Here is a 21,895-nt window from a genome sequence, read left to right on the forward strand (position 1 = left end):
ATAGCTTTAGTACCGAGCAGAAACTTGTTCCCACAAGCAAATTCTGACTTTTCATTTCCTTTGCCACTTTGAACAAGAGCAGACTGTACTCAGGCTCAAGGGGACCGTCCCGTGACTTGTCCCATACTCGTGGGATCCCAGAAACCTTACTCTACAGCTGCCGGGCGTTGTTTGATGAAGTAGATATTTATGCAGTACTAATAAATTCTTGGTAAGCTGCTGAGACTTGATGCTGTTAGCCTGCTTGTGCAGTTGCCATTAACGGCAGCGTTATTCTTGGAAAAGCACGAGAGCTTGGTGTGGGGTCAGTTCGAAGTCTCTCTGTGGAAGGGGGCTTTTTTTCCTGCAGATGGCTCTGAAGGGCTGTTGAGGTATTTTGTCCGCATCGTTCATAGATTTTATTGCAAGAGAATATACCTGTTGCCTGAGTTTATGAAAACACTGTTTACTTCAACTGTGCTTAAGTTACAAAAGCAGCAAGGAGCCCAGCGCTCTGTTTTTAAGCAACTGCCCCAAGGAAGTCTTTGCTCGTGTCCATATTTCTACTCGTTTTCTGTAACTGTGTGATGTGTAGTTAATGCAAAATTGGACTGTTTCAAAGGAGCGGTTGAGAGCAATTCACCCTCTAATCGCTCACCGCCTGGCGGCCAGGGCTGCCTTCCAGGAGATGGTGGTTTGGATCCTCTCAGCTGGAGAACTGCGCTGAACCCACAACTTCTGCTGCCTCCATGAGAACCCCCTTGGTGAGCATCCTCGCATTGCCACGTTGGACGACAGGGGAAGGGAGAAGCAAGGCTGCTTTTAAAGAAACCAGAGGGCTGGGAACATCCTGAAAGATGTTTGGGAGACCCAGCGCAGGTAAGGTCAGGGTGATGGAGAAGATGGAAGATGGAGACATAAGCTGCTTTGAGGTGGAACAGCTGGGGAGAAGGGAAATCCAGCTCGGGTTTTCCAGTAATGCTGGTGGTCCCAGAGCCTGCCAGGAAACCCGTGGCAGAGCGCAGACCTTGGTTTGACTCTTGGGCTCATGGGCAGTGTGGTTCTCTCACCTTCAGCATGAACTGTGAGCCAGACCTTCCTGAAAGGATGGTCTATATTTACTCAGTTTGCAAACTTTGTAACCTCATCTTTGTCTGAGCTGGATGACTCAAACTTCTCAGGAAACCAGAAAAATAGGGAAGTATTCGATTTATTAAGATACCTGGGGCTTTATGACTGCCTGCCCTGCAGCTTGGGGGTACGTCACCCTCCTGGCATGGATTTGCCCCTGTGAGTTGAGCAGAGCCGGGAGTGCCGTTAGTTGCCATATACAAATGCACCTACGGTAGAGTGAGGATGTTGCTGAAGTACCTGTCGGTGCAAACACCTTCCTTCCCTTCAGAGCGAGGGCCAAGATAACGGTTCCATTAAAACGTAAGGAAAATGTTTGGAGGGGTAAAAGAAACGCTGTTCAGTCTGTTAAAATGCTCCCCTCAGAACGGTTGAACAGAGACATTTTTGTCTGCGGCAACTGTGTTCTCAGCGATCCTTGTCCTTCGCCTTTACAAGAAGCCCGTGGCATTTCCTTATTATTTAAAGGAACAGGGCGAGTAGCGAAAGCGAAAATCGCTGTATCCCAGCACCGATGCCGTGTCCTCACGCCCGTGAACCCGCAGCTGAGCCGGCTGTCACCTCGCTGGAGCTCACGCCGCTTTTGAGAGCCCATGTCGCAGGAGCGCGGCGGGCAGGAGCGGCCGGGGGTGAGCCGGCCCCGAGCACCGGGGGGAGCGGGGGTCGCCGCGGCAGGGGTGTGCCGGCTACCGGGGGGCAGCCCGGCCTCCCCGCCCCGCCGCCGGGAGGGGATGTGGGGAGAAGAGAAAGCACGGGGCGGTTATTTCTGCAGGCGAAAGCATAAGTCGGGTCGCCCGGAGGGGCGCCGGCCCCCGGGGCTGGGGCTCTCCGAGGGATTTTCAGGCGGCTCCTGCCCACCAGCGCCGTGCCCCGGGGGTGCGGGCTTTCCCCCGGTTCCCGGGGGCTGAGCCGACCCCGCGGTCTCGGGGGACGGGGCGCTCTTGCCGGCGCGGGGGGCTCAGCCCCAGGGGGACGCAGTGCGGGATGGGGGGTCGGGGGAGTCCCGGGGTTCCCGGTTCCCCGGGCGCGGCGCCACTGCCGCCGGGCGCCATGTGCCGGCCATGCGGGCGGCGGGGCGGCCCGGAGCGGGGCTCCCGCGGCGGGACGGCGGCTCCGCCCCCGGGCCGGGGGGGTGCCAGGTGCCGGGGCGTCCCGGGGCGGTGCGTCCCCCTGCCCCGCTCCGCCCCGGCCCGCCCTGACCTCCCCTCGCTTCCCACCCCTCGGCGGGCCGGGGGAGCCCAGCGGCGCCCCGGGGCGGCTCCGCAGCCGGCGGGATGTCGTGCGCCGTCCCGGTGGCGGCGGCGGCGGCGGGGGGCAGCGCTCTGCCCCGGAGCGGGGCGGCCGAGGGCAGCCATCAGGTAGGGGCAGGGCGGCGGGGCTCGGGCGGGCGGGCACATGGGGCTGAGTCACGCCGCGGGCAGCGCCGGTGCCCGCTCCCCCCCCTCCCCGAAGGGCATCGGCCCTTCCCTTCCCGGGAGGCGTCTGTGGTGCCGGCTCTTCCAAGTAGGAGAGCGGGCGAACCGCCGGCGGCACACGGCGCGGTCAGCGGGAGGGGAGCGGGGCCGCTCCGCCGGCAGCCGGTGCGGGGGCAGCGGGAGCCCGGCTTTCCTCGCCGCCTCTCGCACCTCGGTCCCCTCGTTCGCCCTGGGGCGAGGCAGGTGTAAAACGCCGGCCGCCGGGCAGAGCGGGAGCGCGGGTGGCGGGGGGTGCCCGGGATCCCCCATCAGCGGTACAGCGGGGGCCCGCGGGGCTCTGCAGCATCTCTCTGCCGGCTTCCACCCCTCCGCCCCGGTCCCCACCCGCGCAGCGGGGCAGGGGGACGCGCTGCCCTTTGCGGGCACCGTGCGGTCCGTGGGGCAGGGGCTGTGAAACTGGGAGTACGCGCTCATGCTCGGCAACCCTTATACACCTGACTTCGGGCGTCTCCGTGCGCACCTTAAAAAAACGGTGAGATGTTTCTGGCTTATGTCTTCCAGAGTCATGAAGAAGATGACAGGAAGGTAAGGAGGAGAGAAAAAAATCGAGTTGCTGCACAGAGGAGCCGGAAGAAGCAAACTCAGAAAGCAGATAAACTTCACGAGGTGAATGGGTACTTGATGTTTTGCAGGCACGGCTTGGGTACCGAGTGCGGGACTTTACAAGAAGTGGGACTTCTTAAGCAGATGTGGGCCTGTCTTCACGCTAATCCAGCTGAGAGAGCTGTGGGTGTGAGGCAGAGACAGGCGCGCTGCAGGGGGCCTGGTCGGGAACTCCCGGACACTGATGCTCACGTTGGATGGTGCAGCTCTGCCATCGGTGACACTGCCAGGGAGAGACATGCGGTCCTGCCCTCACTTCACCCACCTTCTTCTGCTATTCCTGTGACCACCCAGTGAACTGGATCACAGGGCTCCTCTGGGCTAAAACAAACCCATTTTCTTGGGTAAGCTTGTCACGTTTGCTGTGGCAGTGGATGAATTCTTGCTGCCTTACGAGGAAGAAGGCGATGGAGGAGGAGGGGACCATGCTGCTTAGTGGCAGTGCTGGCTTAAGTCAATTCTAAAACTGTGATGTGAGACAGAAATACCCAGTTGAAAAGGCTTCTTAGGAACTTCAAAACCTCCAAGCGTGAGAGCTCAGTTCAGTTGGCTGTTATACTTGTATGCTCTGATAAGTAACAGTGGGTGTTTCCAAAAAACCATGAAAGTAACTGATTCTTCCAGCTTAATACTTCTTCTCAATATCACAATGTGGTGCAGTTTTCTTGTGTCCCCAGTGTAAACGCTGGAGGACAGGAATCCCCTTTCTCTGGTTTTGGATGTTACCTTGCACAACAGTGCTTTTGTTGCAGCCGGGGCTCTTGGGGTAAGTGTTAGTTCTGCTGCTGCGATTGTGGCTGAGTCAGTTGTTCAGCTCTAGAGGTTCATCACAGGCTCTTCTCTTTCTCAGTGTGGAAGGATCTGCCAACAGTCAGCAGAGGCCAAGAGGGACAGTGTGGGGAGTTTTGGGTTTGGTTTTTCCCAGATCTCCTCTGAGTCAGCGCCTGAGAAAGCCAGGTGCAGGGTACTTCTGGAAAGGGGTAACCCCTGGCTTTTGTGGAATCGTCTCTGGGCAGAAATGATTTTGTGGAATCGTTTTGTTCTGCAGCCTCTTTGATGTTCCTCCTCGACTCGAGGATCTTCCTCATGCTGGGAATCTTCATTCTCGGGCATGCAGGTTTTGCCAGATGCAGGCAGATCTGGTTGAATAGTCATTCGTTCTTAGCGAGAACAATTTGATAGTCTCATCTCTGAAAATGGGACAGAGCAATGGGAGAGTAACACTTACTCCAAAACCAAACCCCATGGGGTTTGGGGCAACAAGAGGTGAGCAGAGCCAGAGTCAGGGATGGACAACTTTGCTGGAGTTGGCTACAGCAATGTGGTAGGAGGACCATGCCTGTTCTACTCTGTGGGTGAGAGGTGGTGGCTGGTGGAAGGGTGTGAGGGGGAGCAAGGGGATCCAAACTCCTGCAGCAAAGGGCAGCAGAGGCAGCGCCAGGCTGCCCAGAGGAGCATTGCGTGAGAGGCTCTCCCTGCTGCCTGGTAAACGGGCCTTTTAAGGCATGTGTAGGCTTTGAAGTTTGGTCTGAAGCTTTCCAAGGGAGGTGAGATTGAGTGGGTGAGTGTTGAGCCCTAGGCCAGCAGCGAGGTGCAGACACCTGCAGGTTTTCCGTGGGCTGGCTCTGAACCTCTAAGTCTCTTCTCTTTGGGATGAGAAATCTTGACAGCAGGGACACTTGACACATGCAGTTATCAAAAAATGTGACACGCGAGTCTCACATCCGTCACAGATGTATGCTGTAGAGCATCTCAAAACTCCCCTGCAGTTAATAGCAGCTTATTCATTGCCAGAGAACCCTTAGCTCAAAAGCAGCTGGGGTCAGGGATAACCAAGGCAGTGGTCAGGCCTTCTGGTGACAAAGTGGGGTTGGGAACAAGCTGGCATGATGCTCCCCTCCTCGTGTTCCTGAGTTTCCAGGCATCTGAGCAGGTGCCTACAAGCCCTGGCTGAGCTGGAGGAGCCCAACTGGCTCCGGGCATGTTGTGCTAGGTGTCCATCTCAGCCAGCACCTGGGTAAATGGCCTTTCCCTGCAGTGGCCCGAGGCAGGGGCTGCCCTTTCCTCACCAGCAATGCCAGGCACTGGGTTTTCCCAGCACCTAGCTGCACTGGGTGCTTTCATTTTCTCTGCTCTGACAGTGCACAGCTGCCCTGCTTGGCCCTTCATAGCAGAGGTGGCCCAGGGCTGGAAGAGGCCACCACGGGGATGCAGCCGCCCACGCCTGCAGCCCTGGGCTACTGGGGAGCCCTGAGGGCCAGCGGCACCTCCTGGTCTTCGGGGCTATAAAAGGAGCCGCAGCATGGTCAGGGTGCAGGTTGTGAAGCGCTTGCCCTGTTCCAGCACCCAGGCTATGCCTGTCTTCCCTTAGCATTTTGCACATTGTAATAAGAAACCGCAGTTTTTCTACAGTTACATGAATATGCTCAAGGTGGGAGCACTGAAAAGAATGTTTTGACTATAAGTAGGTTGTTTTTTTTTTCTCCCTCCTTCCAGGAATATGAGTCTCTTGAGCAAGAAAATACCTCCCTGAAAAGAGAAATCGGAAAGCTAACAGATGAAATGAAACACTTGAGTGAAGTGTTGAAGGATCATGAAAAGATCTGTCCGCTATTGCACTGCACCATGAACTTTGTGACCATACCAAGGCCCGATGCACTCACCAGCTGCCTGCCAAGATGAGAGCTCTCCTTGATCGTCTTTAAACTTGATGTGTGAAAGTGCCATTAACGGGGGAGATTTGATGAACTGCCTACTTATGGTGCCGGTTCTTCCATCGAAGAGGGCTGGATTTGACCACACAGCCCTTCTCCATGTTGAAGCGTTATAGTCTTCTGAATCTCAGGAAAACAACAGTATGGAAAAAAGACAATTCGAAATGCGACTTCTTGTTTGGTAGAATCTTCAAGCCACGATTTTGCATTCAGAAATGTCAAAGTGCGGTGCAGCCCACCATCGCGCGATGGAATGTAGACAGGGAAAAGTACCGACCTTGGGCTGGGATGCCTTTCTCCCACACGTCCACTGCCAGTAACCCTTTGTCAGTTGTCATCCATGTATATCACATTCTGGCTGCTGGGTTTTTTTTCTCTAAACAGGTTTGGTTAATAAAAGCGATGTTCCACGTTTATCATGTTCTCCACCTTCTTCAATAATCAATGTCTTTATAACATCTCTATTTTTTTATTACTGGTTAAATCCAAACTCTAATGCTAATCTTCCTGTCAGTTGTTTTATTTGGTTATCTCCTCTTTATTGGTTCCTCTTTGGAAGTATGCGTAACAAATGAGTTTTCCCAGTCTTTATTTCTTTAATAACCCCAATTGTCAGCCCTGACGATTCTTGGAGTGCTTTATATCCTAAACCATGGCTTGGCCAATTTCTAATGATGATTGCCTGCTCTGTGTGGAAGACAAGCAAAACAGAGTTTGCTGGTTCTACACATTATTTTAAAAAGCAGATTTTACAACTTATTGGTTTAATGCACCCACTGGAAATGAACAAATCTTTATCCTTCATCTTGCGTGTTGCTTCTGGTAAATGATGCCCATGGATAGAACAAATTGGCTTTAGCTAAGCATTTTGTTCTATGTCCACACTGAAGATGTTTGATAACTGCTTGCAAGAAAAACATGTTTTCTTTAATTGTTTTTTTTTTCCAAAAGGAAGAATTATGACAGTGTTAGTGAGAAATATAGAGAAAAATGTGTTTACTTTCTCTGAAGATTCTTAATAGGTCTAGGAATGTGAATGCTGTAGCCTGGGATCCAGCAAAGAGTGTTTTTCTTATAGTATTTCGCAGTCAAAGAGCACCTTTAGATAATAAAAAGCCCCACTCCTTTGCCAACTCTCTCACTTCAGCATTTGGATTTTTTTCAGTTCAACTCACGGGATTAATTTCTCCCCTCACCAGGACTGTAGTATGTATCAGCAGAATATGATCTGAAATGTCTGAAAGATTTTTTTTCTGTTTTAACTTCTTTAGTAGAATGATGCATTGCTAATCACTGCCAAGATAGAATTGGGGAAAGCGCATAGTCAACGCTGCCTTCTAAAGGGCCCTCTCATGCCATCGTCTTAGGCTAGAAACAAGACAACAGGTGTGAGCTGTTGGCTTCTTTAAAAGTTTGCATTAGGTTGTCCCCAAGAGAATTTTCAGCATTTGCAGAAGCTATCTGTCGCTTAAATGCAGTCTTCAAAGTTTCTTATGGTCCTGTAGGAACTGAGTCATCCTGCAAAGAAGATCTGGTGCCAATGAAAATGCAAGTTTCAGGACACTTCGAAATAGGCATTTTGGATAATGTCCTTGATACAATTCTGTGTGTCGCCCTTAAGAAAGGAAGCAATCTTAAGCATCTTCATCCACCCACCCGCATTCCTTCAGGCCCTGGATGCCACTGTGTAATTTGGGCAGAGTAGAGGTGTAATGGAGAAGGAGAAGCATAGTGGAAATGAACAGCATCCACTCTGGGAAAATTCATTATAGCTTAGGATGGAGAGAGAGTGAGAGGATGTCTCACATCTCTGAACAAGGTACGTGCAATTGAACTGAGGCTGGGAATGGAAAGTAGCTAGTTGAAGGCAGGGCTGGTGCAAAAGCATGGTCTCTCCTGTGGAGCCCTGCAGACCCTCAAAAATAGGAGGAAAGATCAATCGCCTTGACCAAGACAGTCCATCCCAGCAGAATCCTTTTAAAGATTTTTGTCCTACAGATGCTTGCTTCTAAAAGTAGAGATCTAGTTCCCCATGTAAAATCTTCCTCCTTACATCATTCTTCTTCTAAACATCTGTCTAGAAACTGGCTCCAGCTTATTATTTAGTAGTCCAACTTCTATTGTGCACTCTTCATCAGTAAGCACTATTCTTGTTCTGTGATGCAAGCTTTAGTCCACCGTTTCTGCATTGGAGTTTATTGGTCTACTAACTGTATAGTGTCTGTGCAGAGTGTTCAGGGGAAAAAAACTGAATTCACAGCAACGTTGTGTGCTGGCAACACCAACCTAAGTCCAAGGTGATGCTGCTCTTCCTTGGAAGAGCTGGGAGCCCTGCAGGGGCCCTCACCGCCTCCAGTTCCTTCCCACAACCTCAGGGTGTAGCTCCAGCCTGTGCATCACCTCCATTAGTAACAGTGGGCTTGGAACCTGGAGCCTGGGCTGCTTCTTCCTCCTTCATCTATTGCATCACTTTTTTTTTTCCCAGCAGCACTATTTCCAAAGGGCCTGATGCATTGTTCTTCTGTTTAATAGATTAACCGAGGCATCTCTCACAAACAGTATATTGGGTGACTAATGTTCAAAGACAGCCATGAAACCTAAACAAAAGAAGTGAGCAAAATGAGTGTCCCAAGCCAGATAAACCCAACATTCTGATGTATTTATAGAATTAATGTCATAGCTGAATCATGGGTCAAAATGGACAACAAACTGTTAAAGCACAGGCTTAGGTATCCCTAAGCAAATAATACGCCTACAGGCCGATTACACTCTTTGCAGGAGCTGTTCATGATATTGATTTATAGAGAGTTTCAAAACTCAAAGTGTGTTCTGGAGCCTGGGATAATTTTTACATGAATAGGGAACCAGAAAGGAGAACAGAAAGGAAAAGGCCCATTTGTTAAGGAAGCAACAGAATGTTCTTTTTTAAATCCAAACCTCTCCTTTTGCTGCAGAGTATTACACCATCACAAAAAATGTTTCCTACCTACGTATGGCTAAAATGCTGCTTGATGTATTCTAGCTTCAGAAAGATTCCAGTTAGTTTGACTTGTTCCCTACAAATGTCTGTATTACATTCACATGAATTTCAGACGCAGGTATGTAGGGAAGATCGTTTCTACATTCAGTTGGTGGTTCATGTGAGGAGTACTGTGAATTGCAGTCTTGTTTGTGGATGTGTAACTTAGATGAGGGTTGCCAAGAAAGCTGGATTTTGCCTCTTAGGTTCACAATGAAGGTTACAGTTTGGCTAGATTTTGTTAGCGTGGATTTCCTTTTTTTATTTTCTGTGACTCTAATGAAGAAGCAAAATGCTCAGTGCAAACCTACCCATAGATAAAAGTATTTATTCCAGGAGCAGACTGGGTCCAATTCAGCTATTTGTCTATTCATTTCTTTCGGTTGTTGTTGGGTCAGATTTCAATTGATCATATTTTGGAAAGATAATTTTAGCCTTCAAAGGTAAAAAAAAAAAATCAACAGAAAGACAAAGACAAGCTTCCCAAAACTGCTAGTGTGAGTATAACAGAGATCAACTATTACACCTCAAGACAGCTGATTAGAAAGTCTTGCTCCTTCCCACTGATGTTTTACGTTCATTTATAAGCATCTTCATGTAGTCAACTAGATTCTTGCTAAAAATAAACACCTTTTAAAAATATATTTAAAACAGCCTATTCTACAGACTTTCTGTTCTTTTCCTGGTACCTTTTACTGTCATCTACTGCTCCTCCTGTAATACCTGCTGATCTCATCTGCATTTGGTATTTGCAGTAGCCTTTGTAATCTCTCACCGTTTAATTTCCAATGCCTCTTTTTTTCCTTCTTCCCGTTTCCTTCTGTTCCTATGTAGCTTGGTGACACCATCGCTTAATGTTATTGGTATTAGAGGACCAAGGCTAATCTGTAGGAGTATATGGAAATTGAACTTCACTGATATACCCTGTGTATGATTAAAGGCTTTTACGTGTGGCCGGTTTTGTCACTTGAATATTAAGGAAGGTGTCTGTGCAGTCTTTTAAAATGTACTTAAAAGTGACATAACCTTTACTCTAGCCTATAAAACCCATACTGTTTCCTGTCCATAGATGAACGCTTTGCTGCATGGCATTTGGGGTTTCCATTTGTGAATCAGTCTAGAATTTCTGCCTCAGTGAAAGTGATAGATAAAACAACCATTCAAAAAAAATCCCTTTTCTCCTCTTCCCATCAGTGCAGTGATATAATTCCTGTCACAGGAAGGAAGCATGTCTGATAAGCAGGAGAAGTGGTAGGTTTATTTACTGTTACAGACTACTGTTATTCTCTTTATAAAAGGGTAGGAGTTTTTTGTTTGCAAACCCTGGGTTACTGTCAAGTAGTCACTGGAGACACATTTTACATGTACATACAGCATGTGGTGTGGGCATACAAGGGAGTGAAAGAATTTGGATTAATTCTTTGCAGAAACACAGGGTTTACGTTGATTTCACTGGAAGCAGAAACGGTCCTACTGCTACCTCAGAGGACATGTGGCACTATGCTTACTAACTTGAGTAGTATTTAACCCAAGAGTAGCTACAGACTAGCTTGAAGTGGTTCAGTCTTAATAAGGAAACCATAGCAACGGTCGTCCCTAGGATTGCGTGCTCTTTTTCTAGTACTCATTCAGGTTTTTTCCTAGATAATTCCAATGGAAAAAATCTGTAAGAATAGAGTAGGAATCTTTTCTCCCACTGAATTTTTAAACCATGACATCAAATGTAAGGGCTTGACTATTCTGGAAATAGCTGGCATAGCTTTTGTAAATAATCTGTTCTCTACTAGTTCTGTGTTTGGTCTGCTCTAAGGGAATCATTATAGTTCTCTTTAGAAGTGGATAAGCTAAACCACAACGGGCTGTCCTGGTATAGAATGAAAACTTTCATTTGAGGAGTTGGTCCCGAATGACTACTGTGCTTCAATTTCACAGCTTATCTCATCCTGAAGCAGCTTCTTCATGTAGCCATACAGAAAATGGTATCTCTAATAGGTGTGTTTGTTTTAAATCTGCATTAGAAGAGTTATTATTGTATGTGCTTCGTAAGCTTTGTAGACTGCCAGTACAGCCTGCTGCACTTATCCAGGTACTGTCCAATTAAGTCTACCACAGACCGTTGCCCTCAGCACTCAGTTCTGGATAGATGTCTCCAATTACTGGAAGAACTTTCTCCTTTAACTGTCTTACAATTAACTTGTTGTAATGTTTTCATTATTCTAAATTATTAAAATGTCAAAACTCTTGAGATTCTAAGCAAGGGTCATAAGTAATCGCTCTTGGGATAAACAAACTCTGAAGATTTGTCTTCCCATTGTAAAGTAAATTTTGAGAATACTAATTTGTTATCTGTCTTAGGTAAAATAATTGAAGATAAGGAATAAGCAACAAGACTCTTCTTAAATATTTGATGCAGTGCTATACAAGATACAATTACTTCAGCTGCAGATGATGCAAAGTAGTCCAAGAATTGAAAAATAACCAGAGAACTATCTGCATGAAAACGGCGATATTTTTTTCGAAAAGGGAGCCATCAGGCTAAAGAAATATTTATAAGTGGAGGTTATCAAGGATTGATCGCAGACCACACATTTGGTATCTTTGATAAGGACTTTGGATACAAAGGAACTATTAGTATAGAAGAAGATTGGAATATAATGCAAAAGAAACTGCATGACCTTGCAGAAGAGAATAGAAATGCCATGATAATGAATCATAGAATCATAGAACAGCCCAGGTTGGAAGGGACCTCAGAAGATCATCTGGTCTGGCCTTTTGTGGCAAAGTGAACCTAGATGAGATTACCTTGAACCCTGTCATGATGCAAAGTATACAATCACAAACTTGAAAAATTATTAACAAGAATTCCTGTCACGAGGTGGACAGTCATCAATTGGAAAGGACAATGGAATGAACAAGCAAAGGCATATTAGTTGGTAACTAATGCTGAGGCATCAATGCAGTGGGGTGAAAGGGAAGTTAAATAGGAACTCTGATGCGTAGGAACGGGGTAATTTCTTTATTTGTGTATTTGTGTTCTTAAAGGGAGAAATCTCAATGTAATTATGCAAGGACATGTCAAAACCTCATCTGGAATTCTGCATACATTTCTGCTCAACCATGACGAAGAAAGATGAACCAAAACTATTACAGGTACACAGAAGGGCTACCAGAAAGATTAAGGGAATTAGGAATCCATTTTTTTCAGACTTCATTTTAGATCAAGTCTGAGAAGTGGTAGGATCACTGTCTATGTAATTACAGCAGAGTAAATACCATATAAGGGAAAGGGCTATAAGGGAAAGTAACATTAGTAGAAGAATAAATAGCTATAACTTGCACATATTTTTGAGCAATATATGTGAGGAAGTTTCTACGTGTCAGAAGAAAGATGCTCAGGAACAGCCTTCCAACAGAAATGGTGTATGTGAGCAATTTTGTAGGTAGGCTTGTATGCATGCAACCTGCTTAGTTTTAGGGTGAAGCTTGATTATTTAATGTGAGACCAACTGACTACACTGGTGATCCAAAATATTTCCTCCTATCCCATGTCCTTATTCTCTTTGGAGAAGGCTTGCAATTGATCTTTAAAAGCAAGATGATCTTAAAACAAACAAAACAGAACAAATACAAGCAACCCCCTGGAGGCCCTGACTCTCACATCATTATCCAGAAGCTCATTTTGACAGGAGAGCTAACACAGACGTAAGGTTTTGTCAGAAGCAAAGTCTCTTGTCAAATTGAAAGCTTTGATAGCATCCAGGTAAGGAAAGAGCAGAAAAGAAAGGGATTATTTTTTTTTTTCTAAATGCTTACCATTGAACCCTGATATGTTCCCAGAAAAGTCAGAAAACTGTTCACAGAGAAAGAGAAACAAAATCTAACAGGAATTTGGGGAATTTCCCAAACTGTTTAGTTGTTTATTTTAAAAGCTGAGTTACTCCAACTTTGCAAATATGCATTTTACAGAAACATTTTGTTTCTGTTACATCCAGTTCATTGATTAAATATATAAACAGGATGTCTTTAAGAGCAGAAGGTTTTAAAACAGGATTTGATACTAAGCAAGAGATCTGCTAGTTCCCTTTTAGCTACTTGAGTTTCATCTTTGCTTATCAGAGCTGTTTTAGGGTACAGTAATTTCCAAGTGCACTATTGGGTTGCGAGGTAAATAATCTCTAGAGATGAATATTTTTTCTTTCTTTTTTTACTGTAAATGACAATTGTACATAGGCTAGAAATTTCCCTTGTAAATTCTGGTCATCCCATTTGTTTGCTAAGTTCCAGTATGGACTCGGGACCTATTCTGTCAGTGCACTGAGAGGTTACGCACCCTTGCTCATGCCTTTCTAGGGGTAGGTGGTCCATCAGCTGTGTTTAAGGACTTGATTAATGGCCAAGAGTCATCACATTTGAAAGAGACTTTTTGATCATACAGGGGAAGAAATTAATGACAGCAACTTATGTATTGTGTATGTAAGTACAGAAGTCCCTTTTCCCAGGTGAATAAAATGCTGAGGGAGCTTGCCTTGGTTTGAACCTTTGTCCTGCTGGTAGTCCCACGCTTCTCCTGTCTGGAGTTTCAGATAACTCAGAGAGTCTTGAACACTCAGTGAGATCAGCCCACGCAGAGCAGCTTGCAGCAGGGACAGGATACAATTCAAGCAGAAGAGTATAAACAGGGATATGGGTGATTGAGAGCTGTAATATAAAGTTACATGACTACTCAGGCTTTTTATGAGCAATTTTAAATGATGCTCACATGTAAATACCTCTGTATTTTTACCATCATGTTAAGAAACTATGTGATCAAACTTTTTCCCCATAAATTATTAGATGATAAGCTTTTTATGTCAATTTGATATTTTACAAAATCCAAAAAATTCTATTTAATTAAAAAAAATTCTATTTAATTCATATGAAAACCAATTCCTACAGTTTTCACCAATTGGTTTTCCATCATCATTTGTTTCCATTTATTTTCTTTATATTTCCAACTACAAATTCAGGAAACAATGTACAACTGTAGATAATTACTTTGAATTCAAGTTATAGCTTTTATAACGGTTGAGGAACAATGAAATTTTTTTACTTTTTAAATGCCAGCTACATACATTCAAAAGAAAAAATGGATGATGTGTTTTCAATTTCACTTTTATAGCAGTATGTGACATCAGATGCATATGGAGAGACTGTTAGCTGTTGTTTTCTTGGTTTACTCTCACAAACTTGAAGAATATACTATTACAAATGATAACATAGGGATATTAAACTGTTGCATTATTTCTTAATAAAAATCACATTGCACAGTCTGAATATTTTTTTTATACCTAAATAGTAGTGTTTCAAGAGCAGTAATTCAGTTACTGAATGTATATTAAAAATGAGTGAGAAAGCAGTAATCTATCCCAAGTCAACATGCAGTCTCTACTTCTTTGCTTACAAACATTCCAATTTCCCTAATAATAACATTACAATAACATTAATGACTTCCTTCTTTTTTTTTTTTTTTTTTTTGCATTATGCTATACATTTTCAAAATGCTCTTCTTTCAGGGCCATCATGCTTTGCAAAGTACAAAAGTACATTGCTATTGATCCTTTATCAGGTAAAATGTATCTCTTTCCAGCGCCATCTACCCATTTTACCTACTAAGAATAGAAGTTCTTCAAGGCAAAGGATTTGTTGCAATAAGTAGCCAATTCAGGGAAATGTTCCAGTACTTTCCTGGTCTTTCCATGCACTGATACACTTGAACAGAACTCCTCTGCTGTTACTCATGCTTTGTCATGCAATAATGACAGCTGTAGGAATATCAGGCTGTATCATGTGGCCTGAAATGGTCGGTTCTGTGTCTCATGGGTTGAGCCTTCCTAATAATTCAGTGGTGCCTTCCAAAGCCACTTATCTTTTTATCAGCCATATGCCCTGCCCTATGACAGCTGATCCCTTGTACACTTTGATTTTAGCTTTTTTTACTGTCCCTTCACAATACATCTGTATTATTGCGTGTTCAAGACCAGGCTGAACACACACAAGCGTTCAAGGCCAGGCTGGATGGGGCTTTGAGCAGCCTGGTCTAGTGGGAGGTGTCCCTGCCCATGGCAGGGAGGTTGGAATGGGATGACCTTTAACGTCCCTTCCAACCCGAACCATTCTATGATTCTATGATTATTACATGCCCATCACAATAGTATCTGTTCATACTTGGCTCAGGTTGGGATGTTTGAACTGTAATAATTCAGTGTGATTTTGTTTTCACTTTACTGAAATATTTTCTTAACTACACCAGAACTATGTCAGTGTTACGCACATGTATAGTGCATATTTCCTCAGTTTAACTCGGCTGCTACTTGGAGGCCCTTCACCACTGAGTTCAGCGAGGCTGTCATCAGCCACATGGCACCCAAAAGGCAGACCATAGAACATGGCATCTCATGTACAGCGATTACTACACGTTTAAAAAATGTGTCCAGTCCTGTAGCACATTCAAGAAACTTGGCGCATCCACATGGTGGTCTGCATAGGCAGAATCTACTGCTCCACTAAGGGAGTGTAGCCTGACAGGTTATGCCTTAATGTGAGAAATGAAAAAAAGGAATTTTCTGCTTCAGGGTTCCTTTTTGCTAGACTCCTGCATTATATCTGTTCTCTCTAAAATGGTTTTATAACACATTCTGTTTGCCAGCACAATATTAAATGGTCCCCAGACACTGTTTTAACTCATTTGTCATGTTCGCTACACTATACCTCACTTTGTAATTACTGCCTTCCATTGCCAAATAATTCATGCCCTCCAGAAGGCCCTGTTTAAGACTGAGTAATAAAATACTGAGAGATTAATATTCGGTTGATGACAGATCATTTAATGCAACTCTTACCAAAATTCTCCAGTGTCTAGGAAATTGGCAGAATACTGCTGATGGCTGCTTTCTGATGTCATTCAATTAGTAACCAAGCGTTAGTTCTCTGAGGTTACTCTCCAGAGTTTAATGGAGCGGATTTCTTTTTAATCTTCAGTCCTCTCAGGGAACTGTATGATGTGAGTTTAATTCATGTATATTTGGCATGAAAGTGGATCTTCTTGGATTGCAAACCAAGACTTGCGTTACTGTTTCAGCACTGTAGTTAGTAAATTTAAATATTTTCATTTAATCGTGTGCTGATACTCCCAGTGAGAGCACAAGAGCTCTGCATGCATGAATCCATATTCAGGTTCTGAAATTGCATGTTACAGTCTAGATTTTCTCAAAGTCTTATGGGAAATTGTAAACTTATGCATGTGTTGCCAAGCACTTGGATGATTTGTCTTACTGATTTCAAAATCGCAGTCCCAACAACTTAACTAATACAATAAAACATCACACCTTGTTTCTTTCCCTATACTTGCCCCCCCCACCCCCCCCAACCCTTAATGCCATCTTGGCAACACAAAGGAATTTTAAAATGGGTGTGGAGGACATTTCTCTAATTTACAAGCTGATTTCAGTAGGAGTGTTCATGTGGGTACATTCCAGCTGAGTAAGAGCACTGGCAAATTGGCTCTGGTAAATTTAGCAGCCACAGTTTTTGGTGCATGGATATCACTCTGCTCCTCTGCTATTGATTACCAGAACCGAGAGAAGGGGACATACCCCTGCTTAACCTACTTCAGTTCTCACTCAGATGCCTTGGTTCCTTTGAAAGGCCACTGATGCTTTAAGGTAAGACATTGCAGTATGCTTATTTGTGTTTTATTACCGATGGAGTCAGAGAGTGAGAAGTTTTGGTTTTAAACTTGTGAGAAGTGATGGTGTGAAACCTGTTCCTCCCCACCTCCAAGTCATTGGGATTTGTCATCAGGGACTGCCTTTCTGTCAGGGTTTCAGAACCAAGGTGTTCAGTTCCTGCTGAGCGTGGGGGAAGAGCAAGGGAAAGGGTAGAGAATTCAGACATCCAGAGGGAAAAATGAACTTTGGTTGCTGTTTGAGTGTATTTTCAGTGTGTAGGGATGTGTAAAAGCACCAATAGCAGTCCTTTGACATTAGGTGCACAAACAGTTCTCTGGGTGGCAACATCAGCTAAAGCCAGGTCTTACCTGCTCACCCCCACCCTTCTCCCGTATTGCTGCCCTCTTTGTGGTACCAGCACAATACTTATGGGCTGCATAATAAACCCAGTCAGTGAACTGTAGCTGGTTGAAAAGTAATCTTGCACGAAAAAGAACCTTTTTTTGAGTGTTAGTTGCCTGATCCTGTTCACATAATGGCTTGACAAACAGCAGGAATGGCACAGCTGAAAGAAGGGAGCTTGCCACGACAGAAGTAAAGGCAGGGGAATGCCTTCAATTGGTAGGTTGTGCTTGCTACCAAACACTTGTGACATGAACTGCTTCATCCTCATTTGGCATCCAACATTTGTATACATAAACAGGATAGATTATCTGTCATTTGATAGCTGCATACATATCTCAGCTGGCTTGTTAACATGCTTTAGTAGTAGCTGAACTCTTGGACATTAATAGGTGGTTGTGATGCTATCACTCATTTCCTGAATTAACCACTTTCAAGCAGATGAAAAAGACAAGCTGGTTACTCAGAACCATAGTCTTAATGGTCATCATTTCTCTGGAACTTTATTGATTCAGATGTAATAATATGAAAAGATTCCTCTCCTTCTCCACTTTCCTTTGGGACCAAATAACGTAGAGAAAACACTGGAAGAATTCATGACCGAGTTTGAAGTTTTTCTGTGATGAGAATGATGAGTTTTTGATTTTGTATGTGAAGGTATTCTTTCTGGTAGTGTCTTCTCAGGTATTTTGTGAACCTTTAGTGTCACACTTCTCTTTATTTTTTAAGAAATTCATGCCTTCAAGAGGACTTCAGTGCTAAATCATTTTCACCTCTACCCTGATACTTGCTAAAGCAGTACTGGTTGATACCCAGTAAGAGATTACTTGTCGTAGTTGGTTTTAGCATTTCAAAATCCTAAACTAGCCTTCGCAGCAATGCAAGCACAATATGCCCAGTGCATTTGAATCCCATGAATCAGGCAGGATAGGCAGTCCATCCATACATCAATTCACTCTGTAGAAATGTTTGTCATCACAAATAAAATGGAATAATGTCATTTGGAAGTGAATGCTTCTTGTAGCTTCATCATACTGTTTTTATTACAAAAGGAGTTGAAAAATGTAGTGGAAAAATAGCTTACACAGCATCTGATGTACAGAACAATGGTTCCCAAGAAACGAGGCAGGACTCCCAGGCAAGACGTTAGTCTATGATGTGCAGGAATGTGCTCCACAGGACTCCCCTGGGAGCTGCAAAACATTAACAATTTTCTCAGGTGAGGTTTAAATCCCCAAAATGCCACTCAGAACACAAAGCAATCTCACTGAATCGTGTGCTTTTCCTCTACATACCCTATATTTCAGTTCTTTCTGATTTTTTCGAGTGATAATAACGTAAAAAATTAAACCAATTGGCTAGTATTGATTCCTTTAAGACTTGCCCTTCATAGGGCAAACCGCACGACTCTGCAGCGTTTTCACCATTACATGACTTCAGCAAGACTGATGTGCCGCAATCCTCTTGTGCTGTAAAAGTCAGTGGTTGCTAAAATGGCCAGCCCGTTTTGGGGATTTGAGTTAGCACCTCTGCGTGTGTTCCGAGGATAGGTGTCAACGGTGTTGGCTCAGGGTTCTTAGACAGTTGTCTGTAACTCTGTGGTCCACCGCTTTCGTGCAGTGTTTGCATACAGCAATAGCTGTGCGGCTCTGATTTGGAATACTCGGTATGGCACAAATGGCTATGGTGTCTTGTCTGTGCGGTGGAACAGGCCCAATGGACACTGACGTTTCCTCTGTCCATCGCTGCTGTCATCTTCGCGTTCTGCTCTCATAAAGGCAGCTATACCTGAAAGCCATCAGAAAATCCCAGTGACCATATTTTGTTAGTCACAAAATACGGTCTATAAATTGCCTTCAGGGACTCTCCATCCAGATAACCAGCAGGGCCTGAATTTTCATTTACAGGATCTGGGCTTGCCGACAGGCGGGGAAGTCCCTGCACGTACCATCAGGCCGCGCGGGTTGAAGGTGCCTGGAAGTGACACGCTCCCTGCGGCCGGCCCCACACCGACCCGCCCGCACCAGCCACCTGCGAGCCGGGATTTGGACACGGGCCTCGGAAAGGCGCAGCCGAAAGCCGCCCCGGGTCACCGGGCCGGCCTACCCCGCGGCGGAGGGGCAGCCGCCATCGCGCCGCGAACGCGCTCCCCCCTCAGGGCCGCCCGCGCTCCCAACGGCCGCCCCGCCGCGGGGGCCGCCCCTTCCCCTCAGCGGCCGGCGGGCGGGGAAGGGACCCGCCGCCGAGGTGGGGTGAGCCCCGCCGAGCGTGCCTCGGAGGCGGAGGAGAGGGCCCTTCCAGCCCCGCCGGGGCGGTGGGGCCGGGCCAGGCCTCTCGGCAGCCCTGGGAGGAGCCGCCGGGCCGCGGTAACCGGGGCCGCAGTGTCCCCTAGCGGCGACTCCCTGACCCGGGCCCGGCGGAAAGTGAAAGCCTTTCAATTAAAATCGAGAGTTTCGGGATTACGATGAAGAACCCAATGCTCGCCCAGGAGCCCCTTCCCGGTGCGACAGGGGAGGAGAGCTCCGGGGAGGCCCCGGCCCCGCAGGCCCGGCCCGCCCGGAACCTTCAGCGGAGGGGGCTCGGCACCTCCCCGAGGTGCAGGATTTGGGCCAAAGTAACAAAGTTTTTTGATTTGTTTTTTTTTTTGTTGTTGTTGTTGTTTTTTTTTTTTTCTATCATCAGATAAAAATAGAAAATGTATAAACCACTTTCCAGCCTACCCGGTTCCGTTTATGACTTTTGGGAACGTGTTGAGGTTTAATGATCTGCTCCTGATGATGCTGCCCAGCCTGCCGAAAGCAGCCAAAACCAGTGCTGTTCTAAGAGAATAATCATCATTCCCATGGAAATTCCAGCAGCCTTGGAGTGACGAGTCTGAGTATCTGCTTAATGTTGACTTACCATTAAAGAGACAAACTCTGTACAGCTTACTACATGCAATGCTGTTTCAAATTAACTAAAATACGAGAATCACATCAAGATGATGCAAGATGCACTCATAGTTTAATGCAAGAAATATGTGAAGGTCTTGCAGAAGCCATGCATAATAACTGCATCTCTTTGGCACCGGTATGTGTACTTGTCATTTGCTGACACAGTGCTGAGTTAGTCTAAGAAGCAAAACACGTAATGTTTCAAAGAATTGTGCTTGTTGTTTGGGGGATGGGAGAGGAAACAGAAAGGATACACTTGGATGTTAAGTGTTAAGGCACTGTCTTATCTCCAGTCAGTGGGGGAGAAGGAATGGAGCTGCTTTGCTCAAAGTGCATTTGAAAGCTTGTTTCACTTCTGCTTGGTGTTGCCTACTACCCAGCCAGCAAGTATCTGGTGCCTGCCTTTGAGCTGTTCGCAGGAGCTGATCTGGGGATGGTGTGATTGAGAAACACGTACTGGAAATACCGCATTTCATAGAAGGAAACGATGAATAGAAACCCTGCGTTTGAACTCTATCTTATTTCTCACTATCTGTACTAGAAATGAAATACTCCACGGCTTTGTGATTCAGTGTTGTGCTACTCATAGCATGCTCACAGTTCATGTTGAAGCAGTGGAAGTGCTATGCATGTGTGTGAATTAAAAGGTCACCATATGAGCTAGCCATTTCTGGGTATGAGTGATCAAATTATGTACAAGAACCAAGCTGCTCATTAGAGAACTAGTAAAAGACTAGATTGCAATAATAGAATTCTGCCTTTTGTATCTGTTGGAATTGGCCATCAGTTCAATTCATGCTGAAATCTGTGTTACCTGGGGCAGAAACCTTCATTATTCATGTTGCCTCTGAAAAGAACCGACTGCAGATTATGTTTTTCCTCTCTAATTGTCCACAGTCCCTAATATTTGCTTTCATTAACTTCCTTCCTGTGGATGGTGACTATTTCCTTAGAAGTCAAGAGAGATGCAAGAAACTGTCTTCTTCCACAGGCTGTGTGTGCTGATCTATGATTTATCAGAAGGGAGGGTATTTCAGGGAAATCCTCTCTCAGAATCATCTTCTGGGAATGTTAATTTTTGAGGGGGCCCTGAAATAATTTTTCTTTCCTCTTATATTTTATCTGCGGATTATGTTGCTGTTTATCTCTATTCCCATTTAAAAAGCAGATGAATATATTTTCCTCTGCCTTAAATAGTCTCATAGCTTTTTGGCACAATTTCTTATCTTTGCCAACTCAGGACTGTAGGATCTAAACTCCAGAGCCAAACTTCAGGTTTTTATATCATTTCACCCAGTAGGTATTGCTGGCACATCCTTCCAAGGGATGTTTGCAATCATTTACCCTGTTTTTAACTCTGATAAAATAATGTTCTGTGTTTTGCTCTATTAATGTAAATGGAGATTCATGACAGCAGAGCCAAAGAAAATCCTCTTACCTCTCTTTATGAAGAACTGTCAACCTCTGAGCTTTTTATGGAAAATGAATCCGGATTTTCTGAACTGACTGTTCACTTCCAATCTATGATTTTGGCGCTCTAGCTATCTGTGTAATCATCTAAAAACTTACAGGCAGGAGAAAGATTCTGAGATATATATTAGCAAGAAAATTACACCTACCACTGGGAGATGTACTAAACCACGGACTCTCCAGATTGGTCAGAATTTATTTGAAAGGCTGAAGGGCATTACTTTACCTTGGTTTGTTTCTTAGCAGACTGATGAAAAATGAAGTAATAGGAAGCTTTCTATCTGTTCCAAGGCTTAAGAAGCTGACCTCGAGTTCACTGTGTTGCTTGCTCCTTGCGAAGCCTTACATTACAGGGGTTTGTTTGCCCGTGTGTGGTGGGAACAGTTACATAGTGATCAGAGTTTTCTGAAAGTTAAAACTGCTATTGTAAAACAATAGCAATAGCTGGTGGGGTTTTTTAGTG

At 45.2% G+C, this 21,895-nt stretch overlaps 1 protein-coding gene across 2 annotated transcripts; it reads left to right on the top strand.

The window, feature by feature from the left end:
* The first annotated feature begins 1,490 nt into the window (after window positions 1-1,490).
* On the top strand, window positions 1,491-6,316 carry BATF3 (basic leucine zipper ATF-like transcription factor 3). 2 transcript variants are annotated; one of them, XM_074578228.1, is made up of 3 exons: window positions 1,491-1,739; window positions 3,087-3,191; window positions 5,685-6,316. In XM_074578228.1, exons 1-3 carry the CDS (start codon window positions 1,704-1,706, stop codon window positions 5,868-5,870), a joined length of 327 nt encoding a protein of 108 aa, XP_074434329.1. In that variant the 5' UTR covers window positions 1,491-1,703; the 3' UTR covers window positions 5,871-6,316. The 2 variants fall into 2 exon arrangements, with proteins under 2 accessions (XP_074434329.1, XP_074434328.1); XM_074578227.1 differs by lacking the exon at window positions 1,491-1,739 and adding an exon at window positions 2,286-2,468.
* Window positions 6,317-21,895: the final 15,579 nt, after the last annotated feature.

The sequence above is a fragment of the Larus michahellis genome, chromosome 3 (assembly GCF_964199755.1).
Source record: "Larus michahellis chromosome 3, bLarMic1.1, whole genome shotgun sequence".
NCBI classification, from domain to species: Eukaryota; Metazoa; Chordata; class Aves; order Charadriiformes; family Laridae; genus Larus; species Larus michahellis.